At 44.2% G+C, this 12,110-nt stretch overlaps 1 protein-coding gene across 1 annotated transcript in view; it reads left to right on the forward strand.

The window, feature by feature from the left end:
- Positions 1–5,144: 5,144 nt before the first annotated feature.
- Positions 5,145–12,110, forward strand: part of LOC147612337 (uncharacterized) — a 98,726-nt gene continuing 91,760 nt past the window's right edge. Inside the window, exons 1-2 of the mRNA XM_086782952.1 lie at positions 5,145–5,510; positions 11,304–11,436. Coding sequence (XP_086639078.1) covers positions 5,389–5,510; positions 11,304–11,436 — 255 coding nt within the window. The 5' untranslated portion in view covers positions 5,145–5,388. The remainder of the gene's footprint in view (positions 5,511–11,303; positions 11,437–12,110) is intronic.

Here is a 12,110-nt window from a genome sequence, read left to right on the forward strand (position 1 = left end):
TCACTCTATTAGGACAATCCTTGAAAGCATGATCAAATCCACACACTTGTAACATCAATGTGGGCCCTTACAATGGAAACATTAAATGAGAAGAGGTGGTATGTGTGATATGTTATTGAAGTCTCTTGCCTTTTGTTGCCATAGCTTCGAACAAGGAGGCATAGTCAATGGCTCGGGGTTGCTTAAGATATCCATATGAATTATATTGCTCATATGACTCATAGCTCTCATGTTCTGGACTCTCGGAGTCCGCTAGAAATACTAGTGTGATAAGAGGGTGGGTATGGCATTGGTGATGGTGGTCTACACAAATCTCTCAATATAGGATTATGATAAATGGGAACTGGGTTATGTACACTGGTTAAGAAGCATTTAGTATAAACAGTAGGGCTAGTGGTTTCTTTGGCACCAGGAGCATAGGTTATGATGGTTATGAATAATGGGTTGTATCATGGTTCCTATGGTGCCAAAGAAGCAACACTGTTGTTGTCTATAGACCTCAACATCATCGGACACTCTGCACTTGTATGGTTTTGGTGGTAGATTATGCAACCAAACCATATCTCTTCATGGGAATAGGTGTGGTTGTCTTGCTTCTTGAGGTGTTGGCTAGGGCTAGCCTTGAGGTTTTCCTTAGGGATATCCCTACCCTTGCTAGCCTCAACAATTTAGCAAAATTTTTGCCAACTTGTCCATGCTACTCATGTCCTTAACTAGGACTCTAGCTGGTGGGGCACCCTTAACTGTTGAGGTTTTGGATGATGCTTCCCCTATCTCTTTGTTTGGGTGGTCCTTATCTTGGAGATTGTCTATTGCCTCGTGTAATATTCATCGAAGATGTAGTTTCTAGACATTTAGAGATGATCATGAAGCCTCTTACTCTTGAGATTGATCATAAATCAATCAATCATATATCCAAGTTCACGCCCTCTCTAGGCTTATGGCTGTAGACTCAGGTACTTTACATAGGCATACTTGGGGCACGAAATTTTATGTACTAGGCCTATAACAGGGTTGATGTTCAAATATTTGGCAATATATGTCCCAATGATTACAAAAAAGATAAGAATTTTCCTTGGAAATTGTAGCTCATACAAATTGTATGACAAGAAAATCCTTAAAGTATATGAGTACAAGTCTTTAAGGTAGTAAAAATTGGTTGGTACAATATTATGAATACTTATCTCTAGACTCACGGCTCACATATCTAGGCTCACGTGTGTTGATTCGTGTCTTTTTTCGTGGGGCTGTGAGCTCGCATCTTCGAAATTGAGAGCTTGTTTAGCCTAGTTTTTAGACTTGATGGAGGGTGATTAAGGATCCTAATCCTATTTTATGGTTTTATGATTAATGAAAAGTAATTAAGGATATTAATTCTAGTTAATAGTTGTTATACAAGTAATTAAGTATTTTTTGTTATTTTTTGTTGGACATGCTTCTAAGCTACCAATTTAAACAATGTATTAAAAAAATGAAATTCATGAACAAAAATTAACTATCCCACTCTAATCCACACCTAATAGAGATTTATGCTTATGTTTTTAGGATGAATTCCACCCCAAATCAAAATTGCTTAGCTATTCCTTTGCTCAATGCAATGAAATCTAAGCTGCTTGGGCTCCAAAATCATGCAACTCACTAAGAAACCAGGGTTTTTCCCTTCCAAGATATGAAAATAGAATGCCCTAATACAAATAAATTCAAAACAAAATCAAAAGCAACAAAACTAACGGCTCCAAAATTGTATGATGTTTTTTGGAGTGTGATCTCATAATGAACACCAGGAAATATTGAGGCAATATTGGGTGATCCCAATAGCTCGGAATGGACAAGCCCTAGACTAGTCCCTGACGATAGCGCCAAATATATTTAAGTTAAGAGCTTACCATAGCCTTGTCGAAGCATGTGTTGCTATGTCTTGCCTTCTAGCCACAAACTGTAACTTCCCTATGTGGGTGCGCTAGCTCGTCCCCGTCGCACCCTCACTCCATTCACACTAGAATGCTCCTTTACTAAATGGGTGGAGGGAGAGCTCTCTATGCCTAGATGGAGGCAGCAAACAAGAGATGGCCCTTCACAATGGTTCTCTCTCACAAAAAGTGAGGAATGAAGTGGAAGCTAAAGCAAGAAGACAACCTACAACCAATAGCATCCATCCATCACATGAAAACCTCCCCTAAGAAGAGAACTTAACCAGGGTAAAGAGTCAACAATGCAACCAAACCTGGCAAAAGCCTAAGAATCAATCGAGCTCCACATACCAAGGTGCAAAACATGTCCACAAACCATGCTAATCAAATGAAATAGAGATGCCCAAGTCAATGTAAGGCCAAACACCAAGGTGCTGAAAAGATTATGTAGTTAGGCCTATGGTGTCCCTTTCGCGTTTCAACATGTGAAGGAATGTGATGTGTGTCCGAGGAGGGTTGCCAATCTCAAACTGACCATTCATAATTACCTCCCCATACAAACTTCACCTCCTTATTGGGAGCTCTTTGAGCATTAGATTTTGCAGGTTCCTTTACATCTTAATAGTTTGCAAGTATATCTTGGTGGCAATGGATAATGTAACAAAGTGGATTGGATGCCCCATTGAGTTGGTCAATGATAGGGTTAAGCACTTTGTATTCGACACCTTGTTAGCTCGTTATTACCAAATATTCCATCGTTTATCTTGTACATTCTACCCCCATTCCCAATGTAGTGCGAGTCAACAGGCAAGTGGAGAGAACTAACAAAAAGAGTACTAGCAAAGTGTTGTGTAAGTTGTTGCTCGAAGTGGCCAAGGAGCACTCTCACTAGTGGGAGCAAGCCTTGTTTGGGTTTCTTTGGGCCTAGTGGACTTCTTACAAAGCAGTAATGCAACACACCCCCTTTCAACTTGCTTTTGGCCTAGAGTCCATGTTACCTTTTGCGAGAGTGGGAAAGCCTAAAGACCCAAGTTTTGGAGCAACCTATGCAACTTGATATATGTAACTAGAAGTATTAGAAGAGACACAATAGCTCACCCGTATTATTGAGAAAAGTGGTGCCAAGCACACCAGTAGGAAATTTCCATAAAATGAATAGACCAAAGATCCTCCATCACCTTAAGGATTTGGGGTCGAGATGGCTAGACCAATTTGTGGAAACCTCTAGTTAAGCACGCATTGGTTTGGACATAACTAGGTTGGGTGATCTTCCCCAAGACTTGGCCCCTCACCCAATTTGTGGAAACCTTTAGTTAAGCACACATTGGTTTGGACATAACTAGGTTGGGTGATCTTCCCCAAGACTTGGCCCCTCACCCAATTTCTAATATCGTATTAGAGCCATGGATTGAAGTGTAACCTTTGAGCCATGAGAGGATCCATGTTGAGCCTCTGAGCCAAGCAGACACATTTAACCTTTGACCTAAGAAAAAGTAGACAAGTTAGCACCAAGGGGGTGGGGGGGGGGTGTTTGAGAAAAGTGGTGCCAAGCGTAGCACTAGGAGATTTCCACAAAATGGATAGATTGGAGGCTCTCTATCACCTTACAATTTCCAACACGTATATGCTACCAAAGTGGAGCAATGGCACTGAAGGCGCAACTGTCACATCAGGCATAGTTCAAAGGCTTTGCCTTGGTTTACAATTCTAAGTATCTTAAAAAGGCTCAAAAAGTGGTGTATGCTTGGCAAGGACCCTTCAAGTTGCAATCCTTCCCACGGGCATGGTGCAGTGATTAGAAACTCTCCAAGAGGCATTATTATTGTTGGTCAATGGGTTGTGTGTGGAGGGTTAGGAAGTGTGGAAGTGCACGCATCACCTAGAAGTTGGCTTTGGGTTAACATTCCCCCATTTTGGGTATAGGTCCATCCTCGAGCCTGAGTAGTGGAGGTATCAATGTGGCAAGGTGATGGAATCTCAGAGGGATTGTTGTTGGGGATTATCGACGGTGAGGAGGCCATGTCACTCTGGTGCCACTCCAATGCCACGATGACTTAGGCTCTAATAATCCCCATTTTGTTCCACTTTTTGACTTGGGTTGCTCACCTTGTCCCCAAGTAACTGTGGCATTGGAGCGGCATCGAAGTCACACAGCCTCCCCTCCCCAAGTAACTGTGGCATTGGAGCGGCATCGAAGTCACACAGCCTCCCCTCCCCATCTTTCTCGTTGACTTCTCCCTTCTCCCCTCCTTCTCTTTCTCGATCTCTTGTCGCCAAGGCTCCCCTACTTTTTCTACCCCTCTGTCCTTTCCTTGAAGCCTAACCCATGCATCCTCTCCCCTTGCTCTCCGCTCCATTCTTCCCTTACAGAAATGAGCCTCCTCTTTTTCTTTTCTTTCTTTTAATTTTTCCTCTTCTTATCAACCAATAAAATTCTCCCCCCTCCCCTTGTTTCTTTTTATCTTATTTTTTTCTAATTTTCTTAATTTTGTTTTTTATTTTTTTATTTTCAATTCCTATTACTCTATTTTATGTTTTTTTTACAAAAAAACTATCCCCCCCTCGTTTCTTCTTTCTATCTTTCCTTTTTGTTTTATTTCTTTTCTAATTTGTTTAATTTTATTTTCATATTTTTTATTTTTTACTCTGTTTTATGTTTTCTTTACCAAAAATATCACCCCCTTGTTTCTTCTTTCTGTCTTTCTCTTTTATTTTTTTATAAAAAATAAAAAACATCCCCCCTTGTTTTCTTCTTTTCATCTTTCCTTTTTTAAATTTTACTCTATTTTATGTTTTCTTTACAAAAAATATCCCCCCCCCCTTGTTTCTTCTTTCCATCTTTCCTTTATATATATATTTAAAATAACTCCGTTTACTTCTTCTCTTTTTTTCCTTTTTTACATCCCTTAACCTCTCTCTCTCTCTCTCTCTCTACGACATTAAAAACTTTTCTCATCGGGTGTGTGGGTAAATAAACAAAATGGGCTAACCTTTCTAGTGTTCAAATGTGGTAGAAGTGGTTAGTTCATGGAGTTGATTTTCCACACATCGTGTGTGTTCCAATCTCACTTCCCATCGGATAGATCGTTTTTTCCTCTTGACGACGTTAAGAGCTTCTTCATTTTTAAGGACTTTTCTTTTGAAACCAAGCAGATTTTTTTTTGTTTTTTTGTTTTTTTTTTGGGGGGCGGGCCTTCCAAGTCAAGCACGTAATTCTCCTTTGGCCATGTCGAACAATGCCCTTCCTCTAACTCCCTTGGCTCGTATCTCTGGCATCATGCAGGTTGCGATCTCCCCACTTGGAGTGTAGTTCCTCGTCGCAGGCCCACCTCAGTCTCTCCAACTCGCACCTCTCATGGGCGCAGTGGATTATCATCATTGACCACCATGATGACACCACTGCTGCCCTGTTTTTTTGGGCGATTGTATCGCTTGATTTACTGGGGAGATGTCACAACAGATTTAAGATAAAGTGGAGATGGACATGGAAAATGGTGCCCAGAGATGGTTCTTCGATTCTAGCTCATGGAAGCCCTCAGCAACTGAGTTTTCTTTCTGCCTTTCTCAGCTCCCTCATCCCCATCAACATGAGGTTACCAAGTACAGTTCTCCGCTCTTGCTTTTCCTTTCAAAAGAAATCTTTTAAAAACTTTCAGTGGCATTGAAATCAATGAGCTTTGAATAAACCAAACACGTAGATATAGTAGAGGCAGCTCCACCCTCCTCAAATTATAATTAATTTGCAGCCAGTATATCAAATTATAGGCGAGATAAAACCTTACATAAGAGATTCTCCATGGTCTGTGGTGTTTCCTGATGACGATCGTGGCTACCTCTCTGTGTGTGTGTGTGAGAGAGAGAGAGAGAGAGAGAGAGAGAGAGAGAGAGAGAGATGCATTAAGCGTCTACTGAAGAACCTAATGTGCCTATGAGACGAAAGTGATACAATAATCTCCATGGCATATCTCATCATGGAATGGAAAACAAAACATAAACATAGAGAGAGTATTTTTTCATCTCTTGAAGCTGAATAGACCTTATGAGGCCCAAGCATCTGGCTCTGATATTTCTGATGCAACATCTCAGCGATGCCTATAGTCTTCCCCTTTTGCAAGTTCATGTCCACACGTCCCTGAAGGACATAAGGGAAGAAGTGTATGTGGATAAAAACAAAAGATGGGCATTCCATGCTCAGTGTCTTGTACCCCCATGGGACATGCCCTATATGTCTTTTCGAGCTTAGGTCTTCCTCACATGCGAGAGTTGAGTTGGATGGTTTGCAAATTGTAGATTGTGCACTCTCTTTGTCAAGTATTGGAATATCCAACAATCTCTTCTTAATGTGGGCTTATGTGCAAAGTGTAGTAGCCCGCTCCCGGCCACCCCAAGAGAGCATCCCCCAAAGAGGAAGAAGAGGGATTATGTAAAAAATGGGCCTTACAAGAACCCCGCTCATTGATGCACGTGACATCATTATTGCAAAGCACCGCTCCAAATAGAGGCGCCGGGTCTAACGCGACGAGAACGGAATGTGATCCTTCGCACTCGATGCAAAGTGGTCTCGCAGTGGTGTTGGATGGACGTTGAAAAGATTTGAAGGACTTCTTGTGCCAAAAAGCCTACCCATAGAGGTCTTCATAGTGAAAAGGCTGGTTGAATTTATAGTTGAATTCCAAGGTGCTTCTTTTGGCAAGGTTACTAAAGATTGCATGGGAAGCATCTAATGGAAACATAAATGGAAACGGCTAATCTATTCACAACGGAAATGGAAACAGTTTTCTATGTAATGGAAATGGATTGAAACTGGGAAATGGAATAGCTATGAAACGGCTTGGCTTTAACATTATTTAGTACGGATGAAAAGTAGAATTGGGAAAAAACAACGAGTAAGGGAAAAATAGCAGAGAAACTTGGAGTAGATGAAGGAGATAATGAGAAAACCTCGGGAATATAAGTGAGGGGTATCTTGAGAGGAACAGTGATAGGAAACATGACTCTAGAGGAATGGTGTTTCTGCATTTGTGGCTAGGAAATCTTCATTCCTTTTTATCATCAGTTGCAAGGTGCCTACTCGGGGTGGACAAACAATAGTTTGCTAGAAGGGGCGGAATGCCACGTCAACAAACAAAACTAATGAAATTCTGAAAAATCTCATTTTAAATGATGAATTTTAAGTAGGATAGGCTAAAACTTTGAGAATTTATGTTATGTATGCATAGTTGAGTGGAAAATATAGAGGAAAAATGCATTTTTAAAAACATTTTGCCCTTTTTTAAAGGGTTTTTGGGCAGAACATTTCAGAACGTTCCCCTTGGCCGTTCCTTGTGGGGGAATGTTCCCCCATGTTTCAGAACGTCCAGGATTGGGAACGGCATTCCCCACAGTAACTATGGTGGCTAGTGACCTGTGCATGCAATGCTCGTGCTTGGCTCCTTTTTTCTTCTTTGAGAGTGGCCATCATGATGGGGTTTTGGGCTGGTTTCTGCTTCTTCCTCACCTCCTTGAAGGTCACATCAAGATCTTTCTTAGTCACTTAAACCCATTTTGAAGTGGCCTCAATCTCCTTCTTTGCCCGACATTTACTTCCTAAATCATTGGTTTGGTTGCCTGCACCCCTTGGAGGAGTTGCTTCTTTGCTTCATGAAGCTCCCTAAGAAGCTTTTCATTCTCCTTTTTGAGCTGGTCCAATTTGATAGACCATGCGTCCTGATGGGATTTCTCTTCAGCCTTGTTGGTGGGGTGTTTCACTTCATGGAGGGTTATGTTAAGATCTGCTATTGCTTTGTTATATTGAACTTTTATAGCTGCCGTTTCCAGATCAGGAAGCTCTCGCGTTTGTAAAATCTCCTTCTCATGATTCTCTTGTTGGAGAAGCAAGATCTCCTTGATTCTTGTTAAAGCATCTCAGAGAAACGTACTTATGCGCCCTGGTTTTTTGTTGTTGGCGAATTGTCCATATATGCCGCTGATTGCTTTCAAGGTGTCCATTCCATTTTAATGTGCGAGTCATTCTGCTGTTCCATGGGGGTTGGGGGGGAAGGGGGGGGCTGGCACAACAAGAACACAAGAGAGGGGGGACCAGGCTGTAGGGGTGTGTAGAGGTGGTGCAGTACACAGGCTGGAAAAGGAGGTGTGCAGATAACAGGGTGCAGGCTGGAGAAGGTGCACAGATGCAGGGGCGCAAGAGGCAGGAGCAGGGGGCTGCAGCAGCAGTTAGCGCCACGAAGCAGCAGCAACAGCAGCGTGTGGGCTGGTGCACACACAGTGGAAAAGAGGGGGGGGGGGGTTGTGTTGCTGCAGACCTACCATGGTGGCTTCGCGAGAGAGAGGAGTTTTAATAACATAGCCAAGCTGGCAGACCATACAATGGCATACATAATCCATATGATGGCATTGAAGTGTGGGGAATGGGACTTGAACCTGGTATCTCTCAATTGGGAGCCCGATGTGTAAACTGCTAAGCCAACACTCCCCCCCCCCCCCCCCCCCCCAAGAGAGAGAGAAAGAAAGAAAGAAAGAAAGATTTTATTAACGTCTTCCAAAAGACCGAACTCGGCCTATGAGACCAAAGTGATACAATAATGTCCATGGCATATCTCATCATGGAATGGAAAATAAAACAGAAAGAAAACATAAACATAGCTATCTCACTGGGGTGATACAAAACTGTCCATGGAAACTCATCATGGAATACTAAGAACATAGAAACATGAGAGCAACATCAGCTCTGAGTACCACTTTCCAAAATATCAAGCATGGGGCTAATGAGTATGGCCCAGAGGTCTCCCTCAGCTATGTCACGTGGAAAGGTAGCTCGATGGCAGTGGAGCATGTCTTGGATCTGGAGAGCTGATGAGGTGATCGTGGCCGACGAGGGGGCCGAGGGCGTCGGGCACGCTGGAGTGCAGATGCTCGGTCCGAGGTAACTCCTCTCGGGCGAGGTAGGTCCAGAGTAGCTCGTGGAGGGTCCACAAGATCCACTATGTCAGTGTCCTCCACCTCTTGGGTCTGGAAGAAACTGGTGATGGTTGGCTGGCGAGGGAGGGGCGGGGTGGCTGGGGCCGAAGCTCTCTCAAGAAGGTGTTCTTGTGTCTGTGGAGCTCAACCAGGAAGAGGCCCAGGCAACGCTGGTCCTGGAAGTCAATGATCTTGGACAGTAGACCAAATCCCTCACACGAAATAGACAGTGAAACCTCCCGCGGATCTCATAGTATACTGGGCAGCGGCATATGTAATGCTCCTCCGTCTCAACCTCTATGTGGCATAGTCGGCAGATTCTCTCCTCTCTGGGTCTCCGTATGAGCTTCTTGGCTCTGGAGATGCGCTCAGCTCTACCTATCTCCACTCTGAGGCGGTGGGATGAAACCCGTATCTAGCCAATTGCAATCCGCATAGCATGGGACATGTGAACACTCAAGTAGCCTGGCTGTTGGATGAATCCATCCTTAGTGAGTGTGAGGAAGTGATCTCTGTAGAAGTGCATCTTCATGGGGAGCTCCGGAGGTGTGATCCATGTGCAATGTGTGTAGAGGTTGAGAAGATCTAACTGGATAACCCGGTTGGTATCCTCATGAGACAGCTGAAGAAAAGGGGAGTCCAAACTGTACTGAAGGGGGGGTAGGCGGTCCATGCGGAGCCCATATACTGAGAACCAAGTGGAAACTAGTGCATACCATACTCTAGAGTGGCCCTCAAGTGCTAGCTGTCTGGAGGACTCCAGGGCAAGCCTCGGGTACCTATGGGGATCCATGTGATTGATGCGATGGAGGTATGTGACTGTTTGGAAGAGTGCATCCACTACCATCGGGGCTACAGCAAACTCTGCCTGGATAATCTGGTGTGGGACTGATGGTTTGTTGCGGATCATACGGGAGAACATCATGACCTGGGGCCTCTCAACTCGCTGCCAATCCTCATCGGATAAATCTGCCCCCAGAAGGCTGCTCCATACATCAAGGCTGGTGTGACGAGGGTGTCAAAAAGCCAGCCCTTCGTCCTGGGTTCCTGGAAATGTGCCTGGAAGCACTGCCGCTCAAGTAAGCTCAAGGCTGCATATCCCCGTGTCACTCCGGCATGTGCAGTGGGAACCATGGTAAAGCGTGGGCCACTGAAAGTGACACCAAGGTAGACATAGGATGAGACAATCTCCACAGGATGTAGTATGGGGATCAATATGCCTACCAATGTGGGACCAGCCCCGCCTAGTCCGTCAATGAAGCTCGAGATCTCATCAATGTAGAGGCCAAAAAGTGTGGGTGATAGAGGGCAGCCCTGTTTCACCCCAATAGTGCTAGAAATCTCCTGTGATATACCTCCTGGGGCTCTCACTTGTCCGGTGACGAACTCATAGAGGGTGATGATGCTCCAAACCATGTCAGATGGGACTCCGATCTCCTGTAGACGGTGTAGGAGGCGGGCTCGGGGTACAATATCAAAAGGTTTCCGGAAATCCCCAAAGCAGCAGTAAATCCTCTGATGTCGTTCGCTACCCTCCTCGATGATGGCACGGAGGATGAAGATGTGGTCAAGGGTAGAGTAGCTCCTCCGAAAGCCAGCCTGTCCTGAGGCTGTGCATCCCTGGCTCTCTGCAAATGAACTGAGCTCCGCCTCTATTATTGATCCGTAGAGTTTGGCCAATGTTTGGCTAATCATGATCGTCCTGTAATTATTAGGATCAAGGGACATCCTGTCATAGATAACGAGACGATGTGCAGCTCCTAGCTCTAAGAAATATCTCCCATACACTGTGACCTCCTCATGGTCCTGTGATGATCGCTGCAGCCTTGTGTCAGTGATGTCCAGCTCATGTAGTTTGATAGGGTCGTCTAGATCGAGTAGGGTGATGCTTTGTGGGGATTTGTGCTTCTTCACCACCTCCACCCAATCTTTCTTAGTGGTCTGCAGTTCTTCCCGCAGCTTATCACTCGCAGCTTTCAACTGCTCCAAGTCTGTCCTTAGACCCTCCTGACCGTAGCCTTTAGGGCTTCCATTTCTGCCCGGAGTTCCCCTATCATTAGGGCAGCCTCTGGCATTCTTGTTTGTTGCAGCTGGGTCTCTAACGTCTACTAGAGGCCGAACTCGACCTATGAGACAAATCAATGTACAACTGTCAATGTCTTTTGGATGTCCAGAGAAAAAAAAAGGACAAAATGAACATGAAATAAGCTATGAAAGTACTGAGCTAGTGGGGGGGTGTGATGGATGGAGCACTACTGCTAGAGGCTCAATATACAACCTATATGCGTAGGCTATACAAGAATGCAATGCAGATCTGTCTAGCTCCAACCAGTACCATAATGGGAGGGAGAGAGAGAGAGAGAGAGAGAGAGAGAGAGAGAGAGAGAGAGAGAGAGAGAGACTTTTTCAGTGATTTTAAATCTGTACTTGCCATAGGTTTATTAGGTTCGAGGACCAAAAACGGGCACTTATTAGTCGTTTGATGCAACACATGCTTATTCATATTCTGCTAAATATTCCATACTCAGATGTTGTCATCTTCCGGACAAAAGAAGGAAAACCATACGTGGTTTGTATTGTGCCTCAAAATTTATTGATGTTTTGTGTTTACTGCCATAAAAGTCTCTTTTCAACTGTTCAATTACAACTTATTTAATGTTATGTTAGGTCTCTTAAACAAAGACGCCAATGTCAGCTCTTTAGCCTTTTTTTCCCATTATGCATTAAAATGCATGTGATCTGCCACATGGTTCTCCGGTGTAGGGTTTGCTTCAGGTGTGGGGCAGGCTCTTACTTATTGCCTAGCCTTGCATCTACTACATGCCCATCTTCTTCTTGTAGTGGGGTTCACATGGCATGGTTCAAATGTCTATCCATAATCCATGGACGATATATAATGTTGCAAAATATGTCACGTGCACACCCTTCGGGGTGCACGGTGACAAGCTGGCATCTTCATCATCATTATATGCAGCATTAACATCATCATCACCAAGAGGGCTTGGGACCCCTGTCGGCAGCCAACAAAGCAGTGTCGGCAGCCAGCAGAGAGACCAAACAGCAGGTGGCAGGCAACTGCAGAAAAGGCAGCATATGTGGGCAGCAGTCGCAGCAGTTTAGGGATTTTATCCATATTTTCATGTCCACAACAGGCCGACAGCCTCTACAGCTGGCCGATTGGATGTCATGTGCACATACATGTGCAGGCTAATCCGTGAAGGGCAATAGATAAAGAACCAGATT

Source organism: Cibotium barometz, chromosome 45 (genome assembly GCF_041138505.1).
Source record: "Cibotium barometz isolate CiBa-2024 chromosome 45, ASM4113850v1, whole genome shotgun sequence".
NCBI classification, from domain to species: Eukaryota; Viridiplantae; Streptophyta; class Polypodiopsida; order Cyatheales; family Cibotiaceae; genus Cibotium; species Cibotium barometz.